Below are 27,752 nucleotides of genomic sequence, written 5' to 3'. Positions count from 1 at the left end.
AGAGAAGTCAGAAAAGGTTATTAAAATGGAAATAAACCTCACCAATAGTGTGATGGCAGATCACAGCCCATGAGTCACAGAGCTGAATGCTAAATTGGTTCTGATGTGTAGTGGCATTAACTGCATTCAGAACAGTTCTGAACAAAAATACACACGTGTTTACGCACCTTCTTTCAAGGTTGAAGTTAGGCTGAGGTTCATGGTCTGGTTGTTCACTGAAGATTTAAACGTGACCTAAACTCTCAAACAAGCCCAACATGTATTTTTATGTTGATTCAGAAAAGACTTGTTTGGTTATTTTGGTACCTTGTGAGTTCTGTAGTAACATTCTAATATTAGGTTTTGCTTCCCTTTTAGATCTAAAAATTTACTGTGGTCTTGTCTTGTTCTCTTATGATAATTGGTGCCTTTCCCTGATCTCTGCAGCTGCTATAAAAATGCAGCTTCTGTAGAGTTCTGGATACCATTAAAGATTTGACTTGTGTGTGTGCATATTTCTAGTGCAGTTACCCTGAATGTGAAGAAAAAAAAAGACTATGTACATCTAAGAAAGTTCCAGTTCTAATGCACACTCTGTAAATCAAAATATATGGATAAAAAGCATGAGCTATCACATTAAACATCTCCATAACTTGTAATTATATGTAAACCAATGTTTTGTGCATATTTCTATACAGATTTTACCAAAAAAAAAAAACCACAAAAAAACCCAGTTCTGTGTACTCCAAGAACATTGCTAAATACAAATATTTCGGGGTGTTTTCTATGTTTACATGAATTGATTGTCAGCTGATGAATACACCCCAAGTACTTGTTTCAGGCTGCCATGATGTGTTTGCTACTGTAACTGAAGCAGATTTATCTTCCAAAGCATTTTAGGTTAGTTGGTTTTGGTTTTTTTTAAACTAGAATAATTTGGTGTGTGTTAATCTGATTGGTTTAAGTGAACTATTTTCCAATAAAGCTAATATTTATGCAAAAAAAAGAAAGCTTTAGAAATGCTCATCTCTTTAGGAAGCTTTAAGAGTTACTGCTGATAGTTTTTGGTATTGGAAAGGCAATAAAACTTAAGCTTTAAGTGGAAAACAAAAGAGGAAAATAGCTGAAAATGATGCATTAAAATGCCTGAGGTGGGGAATTTGCCTTGGTGCTGTGGTGAGGGACCAGACTGTCCCAGAGTCCATTTATCACTGGGTAAATGATAATTACTGATCCCAGGTTGCTGGGGGGCTAGAAGGTGTGGCTAAACTTCCTTCTCCCCTTACTAGCTTTGTCTCCAGGTGTTACGGAGCTAAACTGCAATGTTGGAGATAGCTCTTTTAAAAACCCTGAGTAAAAGAATAATCCTGTCCACCTGCCCATCAGGAATGCACCTCTGCACTTCGTTCCTCAAGACTGGGTTTATTTTTTAGGCTTTCGGCTTCAGGACATGCATTGTCCAAGGCTGTCCCTGTCAGCAGGGTTCCCTTGGGAAAAGGCTTGGCCATTCCCATTGAGGGAGTAACTTTTCAAGTCATTATCCCATGTACAATGCACCTGAGCTACCTTAAAGTCCCAGGTTTCACACCTACAAACCTGTATTTTTTTGTGCGTGTGTGTGTTTTTTAAGTCTGTACCAGAAAAGATGGGATTGAGGAGTATTTTGGAGGTTAGGAGTACAGAAGTAAATGAGACACTCAGCTTTTCACTTTCATTTACTCCTTGTAAGTAAAAGTCACACAGCGTGGTTTCCTGGGTAATCTCTTGGGCAGCCTCTTCCCAGTCTCACATCAAGATCTATAGGGGGCCTGGATTTTGATTGTGAACACAAATTTAAGATTGTGAATCTTAAGTCTTTTTCAGTAGTCTCAGCTTTTCCTGAGTCTTGAAGTCTGCAGTCTTTGGTGGATCTTGTGATTTCAGCAAAGATCATCAGGAAGAATGGGCCATTTTTAGAACTGGAGTGGGGAGGGGAGTTATAATTTTTCCTCATGTTGGAGAGCAGGCTGCAGCCCACTTCCTACCCCAATGCTGGTTATTTTAACAGGGATATTGCTAACCAGACAGGAAAAGTTCTCCAAAGGAACATAGCAAATGTGGGTTTCACCACTAAAAAGTCCCAAAGAGGTCCAAATGTACAACAGAAGCTGCCTGGACCACTTTGGTAGTGGTTCCATTTCTCACTGCAGTCTCTCATGCTCAGAAATGCCTTGTCTGTACTTTTATTCTTGGCAAAATTTTGAGTATTCTGTATTACTTGGAGTAAATCAATTTGCATTTGTCTTCTCAGGGTGCGGTGATACCGAAGTCTGGTTAGACATGAACCCTGTTAAAAAGTTTGGAATGCTAAAAGAGCAATGAAAGTCTAGCGCTGAAACTTAAATATGGGTAAACAAAGTGATGCTGTTGCTTGTGGTTTCCAGCAGCATTCCAGACACAAGGTTGCAGATTTAACTGGACTGGAGTCTTGATCAGTGTTGGTATGTGAATTTTGGAAATTCATGTTCTTGCTCTTAATCCAGTCTGAAACTTGGATTAAGAATTTTAGTTTTGCCCAAGCCTTGCACTTATCTAAGTTACTTCTCTAGAAGAAGGGTGCTGGCACTTTACCAGAGCAAATATTGCCACATGAGGAGCACTGCAGCTAGGGGAAGGGAAGAGGCCTCTTGGGGATAAAACAACCTTGCTGGATGGCACACAGAGAGAAGAAAGGTTAAGAGGAAAAACAGCTTGGAAGCTAACATTAAATTAAAAAAAAAAATTCAATTTAGTCTCTGGTTTAAAAACAACAACAAAAAAAGTTCAGTAAAAGGAATCAGGCTTTTAATATTCTGTTCTGCTCAAAAGCAGGAGTGACTCAAGGTCCTCCAACCTCTTCTGCTGTACTCCTTGAGCTTGGCATGTGACACCATGCTCCAGAAGGTCCCTTCTGCTGACTCCAGTGTTTACGTGGTGCTGCACTCAGATCAGACAGCTGACTGGTCAGGAAAACCATCTTTGAATATGTTCTGGCAGCTCCTTCTGAGTCTGTTTCAAAAAGCTACTGCAGGGCCGTTATAAGGAAGAAAGCAGAGAGAAAAGTCCAAATTTAAATCGGATTATGCAGATTGTAGAATGAGACGTTCTGCAATAACTGAAATAGGCTTGGACACACAGAAGGTAAGGCAGTACAACATCAAATGAAAACTAGCATGTAGATGCACAACATAAAATCCTCTGATCTACCTTTTGATGGACCTTCAAGCTTTGAAATCGGTGCTGTAGAACAGAAAGGCGATCACTACATTAATTCAGGCAGGAGCAGAACATAATTGCAATGTTGGACTCCTTTTATTCTTCCCTTATGAATTTGCAGGCTAGCTAGAAGAGATGAAGCAATCAAGAAAGGCTTTACAGGGTCCAGTACATCTGTGTCATTTTAACAACTAAGCCAGTTAGCTATTAAATAGTTGTTATTATTATGGAGGTTTAGTGACGTTAACCAGTTAGTTTAATAGCTAACTAGCTCGTGCTGGTCAGATGACTATAAATAGAAAATACATAATCTAGAAAAGACACTGTCAGGAATTAAAACATCTATAAACTAAGGAGAAATATCAGTAAAAATTTTCGGGAAGTTTTTAGGTTTTTACTCAGAGTTCATCCTTTCTCTTGCATTACTACGCTTTCTTATTCCCATTTGAAATACATTTGCATTAACATGTTATGTGAATTAAAGTGACAGACAAGGCATCTTGTGTCTCCTATAGATTCTCAAGTTAATTTTCTCTATTAGTTTAAACTAGTAAACGGAAATTTCAGCAGGGAATATTTAGGAATGGCTATCCTCGTTGATAAGCCTAATGTGGAAAGTATTTCAAAACCAAGCAGTGACAACAACTCTGAAACATCATTCTAGTATATTCCTGACTTGCACTGTAGTTGTTCCCTACCTGTTTACAGTAAATTGTCTTTTAAACAGCAGTGGAATTTTTTGTCTGACTTTAACAAAGTGATGCCTTGAGAATTGTTTGGAGGTAAGCATTCTGTGCCCTGGGATGGGAGGTTACACATACAACCACCACAGTGTTATCAGCCTGAAAAAATATTCACATGTAATTAAAAAAAAAAAACAACAAAAAACCAAAACAACCCAGAAGTGCATGTCCACAATGCTATCAGATTTATTTCAAGTGGAAGAAATACGATAGAGCTACTGAAGAATTCAAAACAACTTTTTTTGGGTTTTCCCCTCCCTCCTCCCTCATTTGGTGATTCTATTTGACTTCCTACTAAGCTACATTCCATCTGCATTGCGGCTATTAATAGATTTGGGTTTTTAATCCTATGTGCAGGTCGGTAAACTCGGAGCGCTCGGAGTAACACACGGACTCACCGCTGGGTGGTACTACAGAAATAAAATATAGCGCTTAATACTCGGGAAGTGCCTACTTTGGGGAGGAAAAGCCAGCCAACATCTATCATGTGATCCCTATTCCAGTTACATGTACCTGGGAGAGGGAGCAAGATTGACGGATGGCAAAAAAAAAAAAAAAAAAAAAAAAAAGTGTGCCTGAAAATTTGTCATCCACGGGTTTAAAACCTCATTCAAAACGTACACCTAAGACAGAGTGAACTCGTAGTTGTAACAGCATAGATCACGTCTCAATAATTAAAGTTCTTCGTTTATTTTGACTGGGTCTTTTATTTAGAAAAACCTATTTCCAGCCAGTCACAGATGCCATTACTCATTGTACAGAATAAATCACGGTGCAAGAAGGGGGGCAAAAAAAAAAAATCCAAAACAAACCAGGGCGGAAAACTACGAGGGTAAATATAAATTAGTTATTAGTAGAAAACGCTATCACAACCCTCCAAAAGCCCCTTTTAGGAGTCTGAGCCGGCAGCGCCCACAGGCGCCCTCGCTCCCCTCAGCCGCGCTGGGCGGGAAGGAGATGGCGCCCGCTCTTCCGTCCCGCGCCCCGACGGCGGAAAACGCCAATAAAACTACCCAAAAGACCTGGAAACCCGCCTAGAAGCTGGGAGCTTCCTTCCTCGCTACGGAGCTCGGCTTAGCGTGCTAAGCGCTCCCTTCAGGCGGGAGGTCCCCGAGGCAGCCCGGCGAGCGCGGCGGCTCCACGGGGCGGGCAGGCGAAGCCGCTCCCCCGGCACTGTGACAGCGGCGGCGTGCGCGCCTTCCTGGTGGAGATTCCCGGCCGCGGGAGGCGGGAAGAGGGCAGGGAAAGGGCAAGGAGAGGCGCTTCCCGCCCTTCCCCGGGCGCGCGCCCAACCGCCGCCGCCGCCATTTTACCCTCCCGCCCCCTTGCCTCCTCCTCCCCGCTCGCCATCCCGCCGCTCGGAACCGCGGTGGGAAGGCGGGGCGAGAGGGAAAAGGGAGGAGGAGGGACTCGGCCACCTTCGCCTCCTCCTGCCTGGTCGGAAACTGCCGAGCGGCGCCCGAGCGCCCTATTCCCCCTTCACTCCCGTCCCCTCCTCCTCCTCCTCCTCCTTCCCCCTCAGCAAAATGGCGGCGCGTGGAGTCCCTGGGAGCCAGTGAGTGACTCGGCTTCTCCTCCTCCTCCTCCTCCCCGCCGTTGCCGCCGCCGCCGCCGCCACAGGCTCATTTGCATTGATCAGCCGCCCCGGATCCCAGACCGGCCCCTGCCTCTCCCCCCCCCCCCCCCCTTCCCATTCCTTCCCGCCCCCTCCCTCCCCTCCCCCCCCCCGGTGACCCCCGCCCCGGCCCCCATCAATCATCAATCAGCAGCACCGAGCGGATCAATCAATGGTCGGGAGGAGGCGGCGGCGGCGGCTGCTGCTGTTAATGAACAATGTGTGAGAGCTGCGCCGAGCTGCTGGAGGTGTTAAATGAGAGTAAGTGCGGCCGCCCTCCCCCGCTTCCCTCCCCCCGGGCCGGGACCCCGCGGACCCTCCTCTGCACCGGGTTACAGCCCCGCTTCGCCTCCTTCCTCGCCTTTCCCCGCCCGTCTCCCGGGCCTCCCAGGCGCGGGGTTCCCTCTCTCCCCTGCCAAGGAAGAGCTCCCTCCATGCCCTGCTCGGCGCTTCCTTCCCCCTTCCTTCCCCGCGGCCTGGGGCGGGCCTGCCGCCGCCGTGTCCCCGCTCCATCCCCCCCTTTCCCTCGGGATCCGCATCTCCGGCAGCCGCGGCGGGGCCTGGCCGGGCTGAGGAGCTGCCCGGGAGCCGCTCCGGGGCAGCCGGGCCTGGGCTGGGTCCCTTTTAAGTAGCAGTAGCAGCAGCAGCAAAGGCGGCTCGGAGTGATCCTGCCTCCCTCTCCCTGTGCCTGGCCTCGGTGCGCGGTACAGGTGCTTTTCGGGCACCTATTCTCCCGGAGCTGTGAGGGAAGCGGCGCCTGGAAGAACCTGGCTCGGCTTGGCGAGGTTGGGAAGGTGCTGCCCGGTGTTTGGCTTCGGGGGTGGTCTCTGGCTTCCTCCCGAAGTTTCCTCTTGACGAGTATTACCGGCAGGGTCGGAGGGGTGATACAGCAGGTGTTCCCTCCGCTGCCGCTGGAATCGGGAGCGTTTGGGCCACGAAATTCCCTGTAGGCCTCGTGGAACCTGTGCTCCGTGGCAGCCAAGGTATCTTCCCAGCTTCTCAGGAGCTCTGCCTCATGAACAAAGACCAAAAAACTACCATTTCTACGGATGCTGAGGAATTGAAACAACTTACCGGCTGAAGTTTGGGATTAGAGGGAAGTTTAACTATCTCAGATCTTAAACATGGCATTTTTCCTGGTTACGCTCTGCAAATCTGTTCCAGCAGAGTGGAGCACAGAATGGTGCCTAGGACAGGGTTTGGGTAGAGTTGTGTTCACTTTTCTGAGACCCGCTTCCATGTGCTGTTTGTTCTTCTCTAGTGATCCTACAGGAGTTGAATGTTGGCCTCGTTCTTCTTGGGGACTTAGGCATTCAGTGATGGCCAGCATTTCATTTGAGAAGTAAAAATGTAGGTGTAAAAGTACCTTCTAGGAGAGTTTAGAGGCTGGAATAAATCAGATTATGTCGCTATTACACACCTAATGGTTATTTAAACAGTAGGTTCAAAATAAGACTAAATTATCAATTGTATATGGCAGCTGCTTGTTGGAAGAGAAAACTTCACTTGCTTTGGATGGGTTGATCAGTAATCATTGTCTAAATTTGTTTTGGATTGGTATGATCAATTAGAACAAGTTGTAACATTAAATTTGATATTTCAAGAAATCCCTGAATTTCCAGTATGAATTGATTTTTGTAGGGGTTTTAAGATAATTGGGATTGATGGAGATAGATATTTCCCTATAGATAAAGCAATGTCTTCAATCACTTCAAGAATTCTTTTTAAATGTAGCTATATCTATATATATTTATATATATAACTGGAGTATGGATAATTTAATGGTTCTGCATTATATCAGCACTATCTCTGCTGTTAAGTAGAAGGAAATATGTCTTTGAAAGTCAAAATCCATTAGGGAAATTCTGAAGTACTGCTGCTATGTAGTTAATTTCAAAAAGTGCCTCTTAAGTGACATTAGGTTTGGCCTTGCCTTCAGAGAAAGAAGTCCCCTGTAAATCACCAGAACTCTTTGGTGTGTGTGTTTGGGTACAAAGACATGTTACATAGGTGCTCCCTTCTTGCTGAATGAGACTGAATTGTGAGGAAGAGGTGGTTTCTTTTATAAGTTCCAGTTATTTGCGTTCCTAAGTAATAATGAAAGGTGCATAATACAAAAATGATGTCAAGCTTTGGTTTTTAAAACACTGCAGCAGAAATGAAAAGTGGTAGTAAAGAATGAGGTCATGCCCAAACTGTGTGAGCCACAGGCTGCCAGTAGCTTCCTTTGCTGCCCACGGAGCATTTGGGATCAGCTCTGTGCCGGAACTACCCAAGCAGGGTTTTCAGAGAGGTCCAGGAAACAGCATCTCCTTTCTTTTGGGATTTTCTTGCTAAACCATGTTTTTACGTGGCCACATACTGGTCTTTGTCTTCATTTGCTCTTATGTTTACAAAATACAGTTTGGTATCAATTGCATTACAGGTGACTTAGAAAGGGGCGACAGTAGCTCTCAGTGTGGTGTTTGGGAAGGAACACGTGGGAAGCTCCTGTTTTCTTCTAAGAAGTTCCCAGCTGAGAGGTGACAGAAGGGTGAAACAGAGTGGCTCTGCCATCAAACAGGCATATTTTTATTAGGAGCATATTAGTCCCTCTGCAAACTGCTACAGTATTAACCCACAACCCATAATTGTGCAGATCTGGGGATTTTGTCCAGCAGTGACGTTTGTGTAGGCCCAGGGTTCGGTCCTGGGAAGACTCCGGATCCTGCATCATGATTTTGCCACAGGCAGTCAATGGTCCTGGCTCTGTGGCACTCAGGGGCTGCCTGAGGTGCTGAACTGGACACCTGTGGGTTGGTAAGCTTGTTTTTTTGGCCAAAGGTGTGTAAGCATGCATGTATGTATTTAACATCCATTACTATGGTTAAATGTGGGAAGCAGGCAATATTAAAAATCAGCAGCGTTGGAGCATTTGGTATATATTTTTCTTCTTGTGCAGCATCTTGATTTTTGGCATTTGATCTGCATGTACAGCCCAGTAAATTGCCTGATCTTCAAGTTATTTCCTGAGAAGTAGTAATTTCAAGTTATGATTTGATCCAGGAACTTAGTGAAATATAAATTCCCCTATGAAATGCCTAGACTTTTACTGAGGAGTTTTTCCACTATAAGACAATCTGTTCAATCAGAGCAAACAGTCTTAATTTCTCACTGTAGGTCCTTAGCATCATTTACATTATCCCAGGCAGGGTTTAATAGGAGTGAAGTCTGTAAAGAGTCTGATTTTTCTTCAATTAATCTTCCACAATATAAATATTTTTAGTAACCTTTATTAGAAGAAAAAAAGGGAAGACACAATGGGCTGTGTTTTAAGATAAGGCCACTTATTTGCAAAAGGCTTAAGAACAGATTCTCAAGGCATTAATTATAGGGGCTCATTGAAATGTGCACAAATTTTACAGGAAAAGTGCATTAAGGACATTCTGTCATTTTATGTTAATCTACAGCATTATTTATCCCAAAATGAGCCCTGATATAGTTTGCATTCCTTAGTTTGAATGCCAGATCTTGTCAGTCTAGGAGGGTTTAGATTGAGTTTCATTTGTTCTTGAGTAATATTTACATTTCTGTGCTGTCCAGAGGCCCTGATCAGGACAGTTCTGTTTTGCTAGGCACTGCATGGATACCTAGATAATCTCAACCCTCAAGTAAGCCAGAAAACACAGAAATGTAACATCAGAGGCGGGTTTGGCTGTCTCATGTCTCTTACAGGAGTTCTGCAGGTTGCTGTGTCCCACCTGGAGCTGGGGGCGCAGTTTGAGCTGCCTGTAGATCCATGCCATCTCTGTGGAGGCTTCTCTCCCAAGCCTTGAGGATGTGGTGCTCTGTGCTGAGTGTTTGTTGAGTGCAGGACTGTCCTGGGAGTGCCTCTTCTTAGCTGGAAGTGCCAGTCTGGTTCTCAGAGAAGTCCTGAGTCAGTGTCCTCACAGTGCTGGCCATGGCGTGTCCCAGAGAGCCCAGCTCAGCTCAGTTGCTACGAGGCTTCCCTGTGGGACTCCATCTGATCTTGATGTGTGTTGACTTAGAGCCCTGTAGATTATTTTGGTTTAGGTTTGGTTTGTTCTTCTTGTTTGGTTTGGGTTTTATAAAAGTAAGAAACAAAGATTACAACATGGAAAAATAGGGTTTATTATTTAGTGGCAGCTGTGGTTTTAGGTTACCTTCATAGACCTTGGTTATTCTCAGTTCTTGGTTTCTGGGAACAAAGTTTATTTTCTTCCCAGTGTTCTGCTCTGCTTTTTTCGATTATTACCTCTTTAGCCCATTTTTTATCCCCAGTCAGCTCTGAAATCTTACAAAATCAGTTCACACTGATGATTAGAGCCTTGTAGATGTTATTCTACTAGACCAGCTTGCAGGTTATTTTTCTCCTCATATTTTCTCTTTAGTAAACTAGAAAAATAAGAAATCCCGATGCCCAACCCAAACCAATCCCCCCAAGTTTACTGAAGCACAGGAGACGAATGTGGACTCGCACTCTTGTTTTTCTCTCTGTTATCACTGTCAGCAGGCCTGCAGAACTGCTCCCAGAATGATCAGGTCCATAAAACACTTGAGGTGCAGGAGTGCTTTACTGTTTTTGTGGGTTTCAGGATAGCCCTGAATTTGAATGCTGGAGATTCTTGGCTCGATTCCTTGTCATGTTGTTTTGGCATGTAGGGAGTACAAAGAGTAGCCTTGGATGTTGGGTGAGGGGTACCAAAACATTGCAGCATTCACTTTGCTCTTTGGGATCTGGAGAGGATCAGTATTTTATGCTATGACAACTCAGATATTGAGGATGTGTTATAAAATGATTACAAATATTCCATTGTTAACATCACTTGGTCTCCAAGAGCTGCTCTCACTTGTTCAGTGGTTACTTGTAAACTTCAAGACTGATTACTTGATTACCTCTGGTGTTTTGTGCAGATCTAAAGTTACATTTGGCTGTTTGATGATTCCTCTTGTGCAAAACTGTAGAAGTTGTCTGTTGCATGTTTTTCTTTTTTTTCCCCCTTTTTTAAAAGTTTTGTCATTTTTTTCCCCTTAGTGATAGTTCCATGTTCAGAGCATTTATTGGGGTAACTTTTTATTTATTGGGGTAACCTTTTGGATCTTTGCAGTCTCCTGTTGAAGAAAAGAAAGTCACTTACTTGTAACACTGAAATTCAGTAATTTTTTCATGTTTACTTTCATCTTTGACCCTTCTTAAGGCAATGAGCAGCCAGGCTTAAAGGAAAATGAAAATAACCTTTTCTTTATAGCAGCATTGTCAAATTGTGTTTATGGACTGTGAAGTACTACTCCAAATGAACTGGAGTAAATAGAGGGGAAAAAATGGAAGGAGGAACTTGTGTCCTCACTAATTGTGAACTTTCTAAAGTGAAAGGGAAGATGACACTAAGACAATGTTGGTTTGTTTGTAATTGTAAAGCAATTGAAGGAAGAACTCTGTGACTTTAATAGCTAAAAGCCTTCTATTTTTGGAAAGATATTTCAGCTTTTGTTCTGTACAGTTCTTTTGGTTCATGTTATTTGATGTGATCAGAAATGATTTTGTCCTGAGACTCTTCCTGTTCAGGCTGCTGCAAACTGGTTCCTTCTCATTGCTCGAGCCACTTGATCAGTGATGCTGAAGATGAGTTATGTAAATCCCATTCTGCTGAGTTTTGTTGTGAGTTACAGACTTCTGATGTGTATTTACTGAGATGCTTCTCTTTGTATATAAGGAAATCTGTTGGATGAGTACTTGGAATAGTATCCAACATATCATGGCTTTAAGCCATGAGGCTTTAGTGCTGCAGATAAATCGGTGGATAACTTCAAGGAAAATGAAGAAAGCAAGAAAAGGAAAGTATCCCTTGCTTCATGTTCAAAAGGTACTTAATCAGTGTAGAGCTTGAAGTCATCATGTATCCCATGTAGGAAATCTTCCTATTGGATTATTCTTTGGATGTGTTTGGTGCTGTATTGCTTTCCCTCCATCAGGGTAGTTTCAAGTCACCCAAGTCCCAAGCAGTTCCTGAGCCAAATCCAAGACAATGTGCTTTAGGCTATGCGTGATGATGTTTGGGTTGGTTTTTCTACCAGAGCAGCTCTTGGAGCTGTCTGGCTCTGTCACTCTGGGGCTCAGGGGGCAGAATCTCAGAGAGCAGACTTGGCTCCATTTCCCTTGGCCTGCCTTGGAGGTGGTGCCTTGGCTTTGGGAGATTGATGGTTTTGTCTGCCATGGAGACACTTCAGGGCATTACGAGCCTCGCCCATTTCTTTAATTCATAGAATTCTTTTTTGCTGCTTCTTCTTCTGTGTTATTGCTAATACAGACTTTATATGTTAGAGGTTTTAATTCCTTGATTTCTCCATGTCACTGCAGTTTACTTCCATCTTTCTGTGTTCACCTAACATTGAGGCAGAAAAGCAAATCCTGGAATTGTTTTCTGTGTCCAAGTGATGAGCAGGCTGTGATTTGGCATTTTAGTGATTGGGAGGGAAGATCAGTGTTTACTTCTTGGTTCCTTTTATTTAATCTGTTCTCTTTTCTGAGTTTTTTTCAGGTAGCTAATAGGGATTTCTGCAGCCCAAGTGATACCTTTGTAGTTGTCTGGATGCTGGGACAATGTAAAAAAGTTTCTTACCATCCTCAGGAGCAAGTGGTTGTGTTGATTACTCTGTGCTGCTTGTAGTAACAGCATACTGCAGTTAAACAGAATTGTGGCCATTTAATTTCTCTCTTTTAAGATTACATCGAGGTGATTTCTTCTTTCGTTTTGTGCAGCAAATTGGCAATTTCTTGAAAATGTGAAGAGGTGCGAAGCCATTCTTTCTGCTTTGTTCCTTTCCTTGTATGGGAATTGATTTGCAATCTGAATGCTAAACACAGATATACAGCTGTGAGGATTTTTGTGGTGTTCTTAACACTTAGTAAAAATATCTAGCTTGTTGTAGATTTGCAGAGTTTTATTTCTGGAGATGTTCAGATCCAGCAGGTCTGGTGGACGGTGAGCTTCTCAAGGGGACTCTGGTGCAAATGCATTGCAGTTCTGTGCATTTGTATAGAACTGCTCATGAGATTTAGTGCTGGAACAACTGGTGGAAGTAGTTGAAACTTGTCAGAAAAAATCCTTGTGGAAAATGTGCCTTTGAGAGTTGACCTTTCTTCAGCTGATTTGTAGAAGTGCTGTGAGTAAGACTTGACAAACCCATGACAATTGAGACTCATTTCTAGATCAGCATCCCTGCAAATCATTGGTTCCCAGCAACGATGTGAGTGGCAAAACTTTTTTTGCCTTTCTCCACACTTTGCACACATTGAAGAAGCCTCTGATTCATTGCACTGACTTCCACTTGAGAATTTTTAATCTATGTAATTATGTATAGAAACGTGCTTTATGCAGTGTTGTTCAACACTCATTGTCTTTATCTTTCTGTTGTGCTTCTTGGATCATTTGGGGGGATTTGATAATATTTAGCAAGTTAAATTTCATCTTCAGGAAGTGCTCAGTTGCCTATTTATTATTCTGTGGTACGTAATTATTAAATTTTTCATAATTCAGGTTTTGATACAAACCCCATGGTTTTTGCCAGCAGTGAAATTACTTTTAAGTGGGTGTGAACTGAAAAATTGGTATTTTTCAGAGTACGTTTCTGCCTGTAGTCTCTGTTCTTTGCAAATTTCATAATCAGATTTCATTCTAAACTTTGTGAGCATCAACAAAACTGACAGTGCTTTCACATCTGTGCTCTGTCAGCTTGGAGAAGCTGTGAACACTGCTGGAAATGGACAGTGAGGTGTTTGCTAGGGTGGGCAGCTCTAGAAAAGCTGTAGAGGGGCCAGAGTATCCTTATCTGCTGAGGAATTTGGGTACTGGGCTGTCTGTGGAAGACTTGTATAGTGCAGCTGACCCACCCTTGTCAGGCACCTCTGTACTGGACAGGAGGTGTGTGGTGGGATTGCACTCTGGGCTCGCAGGCAACAGCTGATACAAGAGACTGAAAACTTTATTTTTCCTTCTTGGAACTGTTATGGGATAACACTGGGGAGTGTGAGCCCAAAAGCTTGATAGAACTAAGTTCTGCTTAGTTGAAGGACAGTCAGTGCAGTAAATCCTTGTCTGTATTGGCTGGTCTCTGACTTCTTTCACAGTTAACAACAAACTGTTGCTGGTTTACTTAGGGTTGAATTATTTTTCCCTCTGAGCTACTTTTTTTTCCTTAATATTTGAAGTGAAACTTGTGCCAGAGTATTTCAAGCCCGAAGTGTCAGTGCTTGATCTGCTGATGTAATATTTAGAATAGATGCAGTCTGATCAAGCTGATCAGAAATTGAAATCAGTTTCCATCAGTGCCTTGGAAACTTGGTGGGTCTGAACAGCAGTGCTGAGGGACTTGGCTTTGAACTCTGTGTAGCCATAGCTGCAGATGCTGCCCCATGTATATTTGCTGACATGATACCTGTAAAACATTTGTTTATATCAAAATGGCATCTGTAAATACATTTTCTGATTCTAGGGGATGCTTGTGATGAAACTTAACTGCTCTCTTGGGTATACTTATATGGACCCTGTGCATTGCCTTCAGTCGTCTTTTATTTCTCTTGTTACTTTCAAGGTATCAGCTTTTAAAAATGATATAGTCATTTTAGCCAATAAATTACCTAATACACCACGTGTTTGAGAGAATTACTAAATACAGATTATCTGGCACAAAGGAATTCAAAATTTGAGTGTATATCTGAAAGTTGAGAGATACAGTGACTTCACTGCTAGCCTGCCCTTTCTCAGAATTTTACTGTCCTTTCTGAATGAGTGTTGCTTGCACCTGTGCTGATGGAAACAAATAAAGCCTTGGAGCTCAAATGCTGAGCAAGCTCTTCCTGGGCTTTCAGTGAACTTGCCTGAAGCTCCATTGAGGATAATGACCCATTGCCCATTTACCGCTCATCTCCTTGTTTAAGCAGGCCTAAATATATACTCGGTAAGAATTGAATTAATCATATTTGCCTCTCACAGATTTTGTCCCTGAAACCTGGAGCACAGTCATTACATGCTTTTGTTGTAAATCTACTGGTAATCTGTTGCTTTTTAAGGGCCAGGGTGGCTCAGTCCTGGGTCTTTTCTTTCTGGTTGTGGGGGAAAGCTACTGTTGTTGTCTGAAACTGATTCACAGCGTGCCAAGTAGTACAGCTGAACTGATTTGCAAAGTTTTCTCTTGAAAATAGAACACTTCCTGGGGTAGGTATTTCAGTTTTTGCATTCCTTGCTGCTTTTAATTAAAACCAACAGAAAACCTCTTTAGTTTTCAGAACCTTGTTCATGCAATTAAATCTTTGTTCTACTTATAAGGTAGTTTGATAGACTGAATTCTGTGTCTTCACCTTAAAGTAGTATTTTAAAAGAAGTTCAGAGCTGGAGTATTAGAGAAAAATTAATCAAACCCAGAATCATTCAAGTACTTACACATTAAGTTACTGAAAAGAAAGAATGCAAGTACTCTCTTGTAAACTGAGGGTGAGAAATCCTTTATCTGAGCAGTAGTTTTGGCATTGACACTGTCAGCCCTAGCTTTGAAATTTACCTTGGGATAATTAGTGATATGCTAGGAAGTGCTCAAATTATGCAGCGCTTGTCCAATCCTGCATTGATTCCTTAAGAAACTGGCAGTGGCTGTTGTCAAAATATTATGATGGGCAGCCTGACTTTCCACATCTAGTATGTATTTTGGTGATGTCAGGCAGACTTGATTGTGGAAATAGTGCCTAAATTGAGCTGGGGTTTTTGTTTTGTTTTGGTTTTTTTATTATTAATTAAAAGAGGAACTAGGACAACTTCAGTACAAAGAGAAAACCACAGTCTTCCCAGAATTGTAACATCTTGTCTTGGAGTCAAAGACAATTCAAAATATTGTGTTAAAATAGGACTCTGAAATAAGACTTCTGTTTTTTTTTTCCACACCAGTGAGCGGCACAGATGCTTTGAAATTGCTTTGTGGGCTTTTTTTTTTCCATAGTAATATGTAACTTGCCTTTCCCTGGTGAGGGAGGATCTGCAAGGCTGATGAGGCTGCTGAGGATCCCAAGAAAACAGAAGCTTTAGGAGGTGCAGCGCAGAGATCCCACAGATCCTTTCATGGACTCCTGTCTGACATGACTGACGTGGAATCAGTGCTGATAAACATTCCTGGACCCAGGTTCAGCCCTGCTGTGCTGTCAGGCTTCCATGGAAATGCAGCAACCTGGATATCCCAGGTTGCAGCTTTGTGCATTCCTGCTGTGCTGGGCCCAGGGAGCCCTCTCAGAAGCTGGGGGTGTGAAGAGGACGATGTGGAGACTCCTGGTCAATCTTCTTGGGCCAGCAGTGTGAGAGCAAGATGCAGTTTGGCCTAGTTTATTCCATTCCCAGTCAGATATCCCACAAGTTAGTCGTACCCACTTCCTACTGGTGTTTGATTAAAAACGCCATATGTGAATTGCAGAGTGTTTAACTGATGGAAGCTCATTCTGCTCCTTGGACTTGTGATGGGATTCTCCTACTTCTCTGTATCTACACCAGTCAGTGCTGCATGGGATGCTGCTTGTTCCTCAGTCATTGGCATAACCCAGCCTGAGTTACGTATTTCACATTCCCATCTTCTCCTGGCCAGATTTTTACTGTTAGGCATCTGTGGATTCAGTATTGGTGAACTTTGAGCTGTGGCTCACTGAGTGGGAGAAGTGAGTTTACATGTTACAGTAACTTGGGCTTGGCTTTGTGTGCAAGGTGCAGTGCTGCTGCTTGACCTGCTAGACCTGGCCTGGCTCGTGCTGCAGCACAGCTCTTCTGCATTTGAGATGCTGTATCTATGAGTTTATTTAGATTGTGGTTCACTAGTTCTGGGTAGAACCAGCTCCAGTGTGCTGGGTAAATCTGGGTATCATCTGATAATTGGCATTTAAAACAATTCGTAAGTGTTCTGGAAGCAGTAGCTATGGCAAGTTCTCTTTTAGAAGGTAGAAATCTTAAGATATTCTCAAGAAGGACTTTTTGTTTAAGTGAACATCTGCAGCCGTTCTAAAGGGGGGCAGTTTAACCAAAATCAGACATAGCCTAGCATGATGGAAACTTCAGGGTGGCATCACTCCTGCAAGGTGCCAATTCTTAAATTGGACACAGCTACCCAGAGCCAGCTGCTGCTGTTTTGCTCCAGACTGCATTAACTTACTATGATTAAAGGAGAACCGGTGTTTGCTGGAGAAGATGGGGAGGTGGGATGAGAGAGAAAATGTAGGTATTGAAAGAGAGAACTTGTTGATGATTGCAGAGAAACAGAAGATAAAGGAACCGGTTACCTGAGGTCATCTGATTTGCCCTGTTCTGGTCAAGTTGTGTCTTAGAAGTGCTGTCTGGTCTATAAACATACCAAGGCTGATTCTGCTTTTTGTGTAACTGTGCTGTGCACTTGAATACTGAATTAAAACTCCTCGGGTCTGATCTCAGGGTGGCTGTGAGGAACTCAGGTGCTGAATAGCCAGCAGATGATGTTGGGACACCAGTTGAAACTGCTTTTTCCTTGCTGTTTTGAGTTGCATCCTGTATTTCCACTCCTAAGAACACACTGTTGCTTAGACTTGCAAACCTTTTCCAGTTTTGTTGAAATTGCCTTTGTTCAAAAGTTTGTGTCTGATGCGATCAGAGTTTGTTTTTTTCTAAGGAAATGATACTCTTGAAGTTGTTATTCCTGTCTTTAAGCCATTGTGTTGTCTTCAAAGTATTTGTGTTTTAATATTAGTATACTTGGCACTCAAAAAGTCACAGGAAAGCAATCTTATTTACCAGGCTTTATCAGCGTTTATAAATACAGGAAGTTTAGAGTTTGATGTAGACTTAAAATGAATTGAGGTGTGTTATGGGATGGAGATGATTGTAGGTATCTGTTATGCTCTAGTGGTGCAATGAGTGTGATTATTAAAGGCACTCAAGCACCTTGACCAGGCCATTATAGAATTCTATTGTGGTATAATTTGGGGTTACAGATCTAGTTGTTCCTGGCATTTGAACAAAGATTTAACTTCTGTATTTTCTAGTGTATTCTGCAGTTGTGTTTCTCTTTAGTGATGTGTATCTAGTCCGTATTTTGAGATGCTTTTGTGTTGTGGAGACTAAGAGGTAGAAGGAAAACTTTTTCCTCTCTGAAAAGTTGTAGGGAAGTTTGGACAGAGCTTCAAGCTGACACTCTCCTATTAAATACTTGTCAAGGATGGCTCCATAAAAGTTGGGAGGAGCTCTGGTGAATCAATCTAAGGCGGTCATGAATTCTTTATAATAGAAAAAGTAATTCTAATAGGTGAAATAGAAAGGGAATGGGAGATGCTGAATTCTCGTGACTGTCATCTTACTTGCTGTTGAGCCTAAGCAAAAGAAACCCCCTGCTAATCACTGAAAACCTCTCCATGCATTGAAAAAAGTGTGTTGGTTCTTTGTATGAGCAATGGTACACAAAAAGTTACACATTTTTATATATAAACACATACAGATTCCTTTCAATATTAGTATTATTGCTCCTAATGCTGTTTTGTTTAATGTATGGCTCATTTCCTCTGGTTATTCTGTATCAGTGACCAATTTCTGAGAATAATGTTCATTCTGCAAGTGATCTAGTCTTTCCCATGAGAAGCTGATACCAGATGAGGCTTGGGGAAGGGAGCACCATCCATATGCAACTGGACCTCATTACAATTTGAAATACGGAGAAATTAGAGTTAGAGATCTTAGAGTGTGTTGTAATATTTACTTTTGACTCTGTTATGTTGCTGAAAGTAGAGAAGTATGCTTTTAAAAATGATTATTTTTTGTTTGCCGTTTGAATTTGTGCTTGGTATGATAAGTGACCTTTGGATATAAGATCTTCCCCGCAAGTCTAGCATGATGGTTGTTCTTGAGGTCTAATTACAGTGTGTTCCTCTAGCTCCCAAGTTCTTGTTAAAAATGCACTTAGGAGCTTAGCTTCCTTTGGCCGCAGTTGTATTTTGAAATTGTATTGCCCCATTCATTGCAGCTGATATGTATTTTTCTCATCTTCTGTCATTTTCTTGGTTTTTCTGAGTTGGGGAGCTTGTGTTGTTTGTAGTACTGTAACACTTTCAGCAAATCACCCTTCTGTGAAAGATTAGGTACATCACCCAAGTTTTCATTCAGAGCTAGCCAAGTAAAACAGAAGGCTGGGGAAACAGCAAGGAAATTATTTTTTTATATGAAATGTTTTAAATTTTTACTTTGACCGTGGTGTGTTTTGGCTTCTCATCAACTACTTGAATAAACAATTGCACTTTAAGTCAGTCTGATTTTTTTTTTTTTTTTTTTAAAAAGAATATGTGGAAACTTAGACAGTAGAAGATGTTAAATCAGGTTAGTTATGAGCTCAGCTTTTTGTATTATGGTTTTACTGTGTTAAAGAGATCTCTAAACCATCTTTTGACTACTCAGTTAGATGAGGCCTTGCAAATATGTGGCAAGACCCCATTTCCTGCATTATATTGGTAGAATAGATCTAGCTGGAATTTACCAGCATCTTTGTTTTCCTTCTTTCTGCCGGTTAGTTGTGTGTTTAAAGCCTTCAGTATTCTGGTTTTTTGAGATTCTAATAGTAGCCACATCTTTGACCACAGATGAGCAATATCGGGGTGAAGTTGCTCCAGGTGGGGCGGGGCAGTTTTACAACTCTGGTTACTCCAAAGATGTTTACTTCACATTCCTCACATTTCCCTTCCCAGCTTCCCCTGCTCACGAAGTGTCAGCCTGAGTATTACATGGCTTACAAAGCCAGCAGGAACGTGGGTAATTTTCAGCTGGACTGGCCAGTTGGATTTGTGCACTTCCCACTCTGGCTGTCGGTGTTTCTCTGGGAATGCTGATGCTGTTTGAAATGCATGGCTCCGGATGCCATTGGAGTGTGGGCTTGAACTGGGACATACTGATTGTGAAATTGGATCTAGTGCAGGGTGAAGGTGTTTGTGTGCATGGAATGTAAGAGGGAAAAGGAAGGGCTGGATGGTGGAAAGGTCTAAGAGGTTTTACTGAGAAGTGTTGGTAGAGAAAATTTAGGGAAGGAGAAGAGAGCTGAGCTCAGAGATGGGGAAGGAGAGCATCTCTAACATTCCTGCCTTATGGGTGCCTGGAGGAAGAAGCAGCCACTGCAGATGTGATGGAGCTGAGCTAGGACTGGAGTACCACTGCCGAGACAGAAACTTAGAGATTCTGTAATGTGTGTCTGGAAAGCTTTGGAGCTTTTATTCATGAGAGCACTCGGGCTGCCACTTGGATGAGGTTTAGACACTCTAGGAGGACACAAGGATAACTTAGTGCATCCTGTGGGAACAACTGTGTTAGGTGTGAAACTAGAGAGAAGTCTTGTCTACCAAATCAATTTGCAGGAAGGAGGCTTGGTGCCATAGAAGTTTTTGGAAAAGTTTGACATGATTGTTACCGCTGGATTTGAAACAGTGAAAGTGTGAGGAAGTGGGGAGGTAGCAGGTTGAGGAGGTTCTGAGACATGGCAGGATGCTGTAGTATTGGAGAGAATAAAGGACAGGCTTTATTGTTAATGAGTCTGGTTTAACTACTGGCCCCTTCAAGGTAGAAGAGAGCTAATTAAAAAAGGAGAGGCAGACATCATCATTTGGAAGTGAAATCATGCAGCAAGGAAGTTCTTACGGAGCTGACAGAAATCAGAAAATACCCAGGAGTGACAGTGAGTGTGTTTGTTCCTATTGCTTTTACACATGTACTTTTTTCAATTAAAAAAAAATCTTCAAAATGGTTCAGAACCAACTGTATCTGTACTTTGAGCTGCATGTGCCCCTAAACACTGGTGCTGTAAATCAAGAGCTGATACTCAGAGTAAGGGAGGAACTTCAAGGACAACAATTGAAATTTTGGTTTTGAAGACACAAATAAACTGAACAAGATAATTTCTGCTAAGGAGCAAAAGAGAACTAGAGCTAAGGCCCAGGAGGGGAAGCCCTATCACATGTGTCATTGCCCCCTTTGGTAGTGTTGCAAACTTAGCTAAGCTCCTGTTTGGAGCCTCCAGTCTTTTCAGGAATAAACCTAATATTATTTCTAGGTACAGAAACCCAAAGGGAAATATGTCTGTAGCCACTGTATTAATTAGCAGTGATTAATAAAAGGACTAGTAGAGGTTGGTCAGTGTGTGAGATGTGAGCATAAACAGGAAAATAACAGGTTCTCCAACTTGTGCAAATACCTCCCTGTTTTTTGACCTGGGGCATTAGTTTCAGTATTCTCATAACCTCTCTATTCTGTCTTCTTTACATGGCAATTCTAGCTTTTAAGGAGACAGTTTGCTTAACTTTCACTTCTTTATAATCTCAGAGAGGGAAATTTAAGAATGATTCAAACTTTTGCAGTGAAAAGGCCACTCTGGAAGTTGGAGTTACTGTCCCACTTGTTAGAGCCAGGGTGATGTGAGGATGAAAGAAGTGTTAGAAAAGTATGTGTAAGATCCTACAAGGTAAAATCAGCTTTGCTGCTACTAAATTGTCAACAGTTTTCTTCTGTCAAGTTTGAAGGAATTAATCTTAGTGAAATAATGCTCACAAAATTGGGAAAAGGTTTCATGAACCTTTGATGCTGTGCAAGTTGGTTTTTTTTTTTTTTTTTTTTTTTGGTTGGTTGTTTTGTTGTTGTTGTTCTTGTTTTGTTTCATTTTTTTAGATACTCTCTGTAGCTAAGGATCTTTTTTTTGTGGTAAGCTTGACCTAAATTGTGTGATGGAGTTCTTGGTTTTATCAGTGCTGTGCTTTGGCTTTCAGAGAGTCAGCTGTCATGGTAATTTGTCGTGTTTGAAATAAAAGGTGATATTGAGTGATACCCATCTTTTAGTCTGCTTTTCCATCTTGAGCTTTGTGTAGGATCTTCAGAGCCTTATAGGACTGAGACAGAAAAAGTTTTTTTTAAAGTTTGATTATATCCTGTTCAGAGGCTGCTTTTTGGATGGTTTTATATTTGTATGCATATGTATGTAAATGGATGTATGTGCATACGTGGTGTCCTTATTTCAAAGAAGTCATAAGTATTTGTTCAGTGTGATTATTCTGTGAAGTGGTTTTCTTCTGAACTTTGCTTTCTGATCCATGCCCACAGACTTTCATTAGCTTTAGGTTTTGGAAACCTGTATGGATGGATCACACAGGACCTTGCAAGGCTGAAGTTGGAGAGGAGGTTGAGGCAGGGATGCTGAAGAGCTCACAGCTGTTCGAGAACCTTTCCCACAAAGTTTGCTTGTGAAGTGGATCTGTGAGCATGTAATACTGGAAATTTAATGTGAAATGTGGAGCTGAAAACTTAGATGTGTTATAAAAGCAAAGATCCACTTCAAAGGAATGCTTGATTTGTGTAGCAATTAGATAATTGTACAAATGTTTGGAAATTTGAAAAAAACAAGGAGGAAGCCAGAATTGTGCACTGGTAGTTGGGGAAAGGTGTGTGGCCAGGAGGCAGAATCCAGTGCCCTGGGATATAATCAGGTGCTGCCTAAGTAGAGCTGTGGACCTGCTGATGTTGGCCTTATTTAAGTGTAGAAGCATTTTTTAGAGGGAAGTGGGACATTTGATAATCCCTCAGTGAAATGTTTGGGGTTTGAACTCAGTACAGAACTGTTCTGGTCTCCTCTGTAATAAATGTGGTAAGCCTTTATCATTTTGCCAATTAGTGATTCATTATGGTTAAATGTAATGATAGATGTGTCTATATTTGAAAGCAATAATCATCAGCTCAGTCTGAAATAACCTTATATATACACAGCACATTGCTCTTAATAGTTTTTTTGTGGTTTGGGTTTTGTTTGTTTGCTTGTTTTTAACAGTCTATATCTGATCAGAAAAAGGAAGTTGAGGTCTCAGGGTCATCTCAAAATGTAGACACTTAAAAATCTGAGGGACAAAAGCCCCAGCAAAACAAAAAAAAACAAATCCAAGGCATCTGGTTAATGAGTAGAGTTGTTGAAAGTTCACATTTGAAAGTGCACATCAATCAGGAGTTCCCAGTAAAGCTTATGAGGAATATTTCATAAAAGTAGGATTACAAGAAGGGTCTGTTCTCAATCACGAACTTTTCCAGCAGTATTCAAGAACATGGTGCACTTTGAATTTTCAAGTCACTTGCTTCTAGACCTTTGTTAACCAATTTTACATGTTTTTTGTTTCAGTAAAGTATTTATTTTTCATACTATCAAAAGTAATTTCTAATGAAAATAGAACAACTGTACATTGGGTCTTCTTCCTCCTGATGTGTTTATGCTTTTGTTTTCTTTAGTATCAGACATTGAAGGTGGTGATGCTTTGCAGCTCAGAAAGGAACATGCCCTCAAGATATTTGCTTACATCAATTCATGGACACAAAGGTAATTGTGGATTGAGCTTGAATGCTGAGGATGCTGGATCTCAACAGCAGTTTTCCATTTTTAAAGTACACTAGAGGGATTAGAATTAGCAAATTATTAATGTGTAGCTAAGCGATAACTAGAGAATAAAGTTTTACTACTTAGAAAATAAAAACAACTTGTTACCCAGTGCATTTTGGGCAAAGCATATTTTGAATGCAGTTGGCATTCTGGATGCCGTAATAATTGTGTAGAAGAACAAACAGCTCTATTGTGACAAACAATGTGTCTTCCTGCTTTAATGTGAAATTTTGTGCCCATCTTCTGTAGAGGCAGGGTAGGGTAAGAAGAATTTAAGAAAAGGTGACTGAATGGATCCATCACATTAAATTTTTCTGCATGTTCTAATACTCTGAGTCAAGGTGATGGAGGATTGCAGCCCATAGCTACTAAAGTGATAAAGAAAATGCTTTGCATGTTTTTGTCTTAAATCAACTACATTATTCCTTTTAATCCAGTATTTAAATTACTGTTGTTTTGAGCTTCTTGTGAGTTCTTTGAGCTTCTTGAGCTTGTTTTGAGTAATGATATCATTACATTATGATAAAATGATGTATAACTTCACAGCTACTAATTTTTTCTCCAGCAAAAGGAAATGTATGGATATTACCTTTTAGACAGAATCTACAGTTAAGATGCTTGGAATTTAGTGTTCAGCAGTAGTTTTAAGACCTGAATCCACTGAATCATAAGTAATACTGGGTAAAGCATAGAGGATAAACTGGAAAATATTTGTTGGGTATTTTGAAAACTCCAAAGGGGAAAAAAATGGAATCTCACATTTTGGATACCTGTGAAAGTAGGAAACCTCCTCTTCATCACTTTGTCCAGAAATTATAAGCCAAGTTCATTTTCTTCTCCCTTGTGCTTTTAGACACAGAGAAGGAATTTTTAAGTCAAAATAAACAGCAGACACAGAAACCAGACTCCTGACATTTCTTGACAGGGCCTAGATGCCAAGTTTGTCAGAGAACAATTGCAACCCAGTTTTCCAGGTCATCATCTGTTCCCGCGTTTTGTTCTGTTCTACAGCTTGACAAATCCAACCTGAAAGGAAAAAAAATAAAGATTGGATAATATTTAACTCTTTATTTTCTTCTGGTTTCCTTGTTACCTTCCGTATGCAGTGGTTTCATACTGGAAGAGCCTGGAGAACAGTCTTTAAGCTGGTTAAAGGAGAATCTAACAAAGAGGCCACAGGAAGGAGTTTTACTTGATATTTTAATTTCATGTCCCCTCTCTGTTCTGCCAAATGGGCTTTTGAGAGTTCTGCTTGTTTTGGGTTTGAGGCCTTCCTTAAGGAACTACTTCTTACTTTGTTGCCTGTAGTTTAAATCTCTGCTTTCCTTCAGAAGATCACTTGGTTGACACCTTTTTCTTCCATCTGCACATAGTGTTTCCATTTAGTTTTCTTCTGGAAATTGTTACATTCAAAGAAATAACATGCTCATTTTTTATTGATCTCAATTTTTGGTGGAGCGCTTCTTCCTTTGAGCTCTACATTCCAACAGAGGAAGACTTAAGAGGTTTTGCACATACTCCTGCCTTGGAAAAGAATTCTCCAGTATGTGAGAAGTCTTCACCAGAGTCTTTTCATTGTTTTAGAGGATGATTTGTTGCTCTCAAGTGGGGCAGTAATTTGTAGGCATAAGTGATGGACCTTTTGAACATAACTTCCCCCTAGGATAAATGCTTGAGGATACACTGGGTTTTGCCTGCAGTCCCTTGTTGTCATTTGTTAATATGAAAATGCATTTACAAGTAAATGACAAGAATGTTTTTCGAATGGGTAAGGGCACACTCCGTTTACACAAATGGAACAAAGGGGTTTAGATGCTTCAGTTACTGTATCTGTGCTGGAATTAGGGAATCCTGAATGTTACCTTTTTGTCTAACCCACTGGAAAAAAAATCATCTCTGTTCAGGAAGTAAGTGCTTTAAGAGCTGTAGCTCAAGGGCGTGTTTGTGTTCCATTAAGAGAGGCAGCACCCTCGTACCTGTCACAGCTCTGGGTTCTCTTGATATTTTTTTTTTCCCCTAAAATTATAACTTTTTAATCCCAGTCTCTAAATTAAATGCTGTGTTTGCAGAAAAACATTTAATTGCTACTTACTGATGATTTCTTGCCCTATTGTTTTTCTACTGATTTCTTTTTGAAGCAGGACATGTGATTTTTTATACTATTTTAATAACTGAGAACTCTGGTTGTGGACTGGAGTCCATAGTTCTCCATCTAACAAGAGATGGAGACCATCTCTGCTGCAAGACAGCTCCCAGTTTATGTAGCAGTTACGTTGTGTGGTAGAGTTTGATTCAGAAAGAGCAGAGTCCATCTCCCAGAGTCTGTCACATGCATGTAGCCTTAATTTTGTTCTCCAGTAACTAAGGACAGTGCAATGGTGGCTTCCTTCTTTGTGTTCTCCATGATTTAAGTCCTTCAACAGGAATATCCTCCACTTTTTTTTTTTTTGTCAGAATGAGGGAAGGTGCTTGTTTGTATGGAAGAATAAGCTGTTCCCAGACAGTAGGTTTAGGGTACCTACCTCAGGGGTTTACGCACCCAAGATGTGTCTGGCATCCATAGTTATCCTTGCCCACAAGTGGAGTTATGTTAGGGCTTTTGAACTTGATGGTTTAATTGATTTTTAAAATTATATCATCAAAGGGATGGTGTAGAGTTTTCCTCTCTTGTTCTTTGCAGTTTACAGCAGTAGATAAGCGGGGGAATCATCTCTGAGCCTGCCAAATGAAGAAAGTACTGGAGATACTTGAGCTGCTTTTTCCTAAATGCATAAAGGATATCAGTGTGCATGAGATCACCATCCAAATACAGATAAAGGAAGTGAACTTGAATACTCCATTAAAAATAAAATTACTTTGCAGGCCTGTTGATTTGAAAATAACAATAACAAGTTCATACACAGCTGACAAGAGTGTCAGGATGATTTATTGTTTTGAAGGGCAATAGAGAAAACCAGATGAAGAAATGGAGTCAGAAACATACTGAAAAATGTGACTTCTTCAGCAGCAGAGTGACCTTGCCCACAAGACTTTTTTCCCCTATATTTTACTTGCTGTAGCAGCTGCTAAATGATAACAGGGACTTAATAGTTTTGGTAAGCATTTGGAAATAATGGGATGTTCTCAAAGCTTAAGGAGGGTTCTGTGACTCCCACTTGCTGCTGGGTAGAGTCTGTTTCATTTGGATTTCCTTTATTTTATGATTATGTCAAATAACTTGTTTAAAGTGTTTTAATGTGAAAAGTGCTCTTGGTTAAGTACCCGCCTGATTTTAACTGCAGGGTTTTTTTTTTTTCTGTTTTCTTGCAGACAATGTTTGTGCTGTTTCAAGGAGTATAAACATCTGGAGATCTTTAACCAAGTAGTTTGTGCGCTTATTAACTTAGTGATTGCCCAAGTCCAAGCTCTGCGGGACCAGCTCTGTAAACATTGCACTATTAATATAGATTCAACATGGCCAGAGCAGAGTAATCATGCTGATGAGCCCCTGAATGTAGAAAGAGAGTCTCACGAAGAAGAAAATGGAGAAAGACCAAAACCTCTAGAGAAAAAGTTTGATTCCACAAGAACTTGTATACTGAGTGAGGACGAGCCCGCAAAGAACACGGATGCTTTTAGCTTATGGAGTACTGATGAGAAGGAGAAGCTGCTGCTGTGTGTGGCAAAAATCTTTCAGATTCAGTTTCCTCTGTACACAGCTTATAAGCATAATACTCACCCCACAATAGAGGTATATCTTCTCTTTTTTTCTGTCTTGAAGTACTTGGTGCAAGGTTAATTGTTCTCGTTATTGAGCAGATTGGTGTTTGTTGCTTTCACTCAGGGTGGGCACATTCAGCTCTCCTGTTGACTTCAGTGGAGCTTTTTGGAGAAACTTTGTAAATGGCGCATACTCTTCCACTTTCTTTAAAATATACTTGATTGTTACAGGTAATATATTGATAAGTGTTGGCTGGAACTGTACACTGAATTATTGTGCTGCTTAAATAAGAGGTAGGCAAAAAGGGGACTCTAGCAAAGCCTTTCTTCCAGAAGGTAATCCACTAATAGTTTACTCATTTCTTTTCATTGCAATCTGTGGTTCTAGAAGCAAAGCTTCATAAACTGATCTAAAGTTTGTGCAAGACCAAACTTGTTAGAACAGCTGGTTAATCGACTGGAATAACTGAGCTCTACACAGGCTGCTTTGTTCCAGGGTGCTGATTTTTCTCTCTGATATTTGTTATGGCTGCCATTCACATTTTCCGTATTGTCCTCTTTAAAAAAAAAATAATTTAAAATTCTGCCATGTTTAATCACAGTTTCTGAAATAAATACAATGGTGTTACCATCTCCTAGTGGAAACAACATGTTTTTGGAATGGTTGGCTTTTGATCCAACTTGTGGTAGTCCAATAACAAGTAAAGAGTTATTTTACAAAATCTGTATGCCAATTAGATGTACATTTCACTATACAGGAAAAGCTTCTATCCAACAAACTTCTGAGAAATTCAAACTGGAGAATTAAAGTGCAGCTAACCCACTCCTTTTATTTTATATTTAGAGAGTTGTGGGAGCTCACTGGAGCCCTGAGGGTTGAAATTTGCTTTATGAACTTAAGTTCAAAATGAGAAGATGCTGAGTCAGGTATAATTATGTAAGTTAAGGTGGTCACTGCATCTGATGAGGTTTTATTGAATGAATGCTGCCCTGTCTGATAAGAAATGGCATTAAAACCCCCTATACAGCAGGTTTAGGTGGGC

General features: G+C 41.2%; 1 protein-coding gene across 1 annotated transcript in view; it reads left to right on the top strand.

Moving 5' to 3' along the window:
* Nucleotides 1-5,789: 5,789 nt before the first annotated feature.
* USP34 (ubiquitin specific peptidase 34) overlaps nt 5,790-27,752 on the top strand; it is a 110,825-nt gene continuing 88,862 nt past the window's right edge. Inside the window, exons 1-3 of the mRNA XM_062489052.1 lie at nt 5,790-5,832; nt 22,863-22,950; nt 26,320-26,740. Of these exons, the coding sequence (XP_062345036.1) occupies nt 5,790-5,832; nt 22,863-22,950; nt 26,320-26,740 (552 nt within the window). The remainder of the gene's footprint in view (nt 5,833-22,862; nt 22,951-26,319; nt 26,741-27,752) is intronic.

Source organism: Cinclus cinclus, chromosome 3 (genome assembly GCF_963662255.1).
Source record: "Cinclus cinclus chromosome 3, bCinCin1.1, whole genome shotgun sequence".
In the NCBI taxonomy this organism is placed as follows: Eukaryota; Metazoa; Chordata; class Aves; order Passeriformes; family Cinclidae; genus Cinclus; species Cinclus cinclus.
The sequence above is the reverse complement of the archived record's forward strand: the minus strand, read 5'-3'. Positions and strand labels throughout refer to the sequence as shown.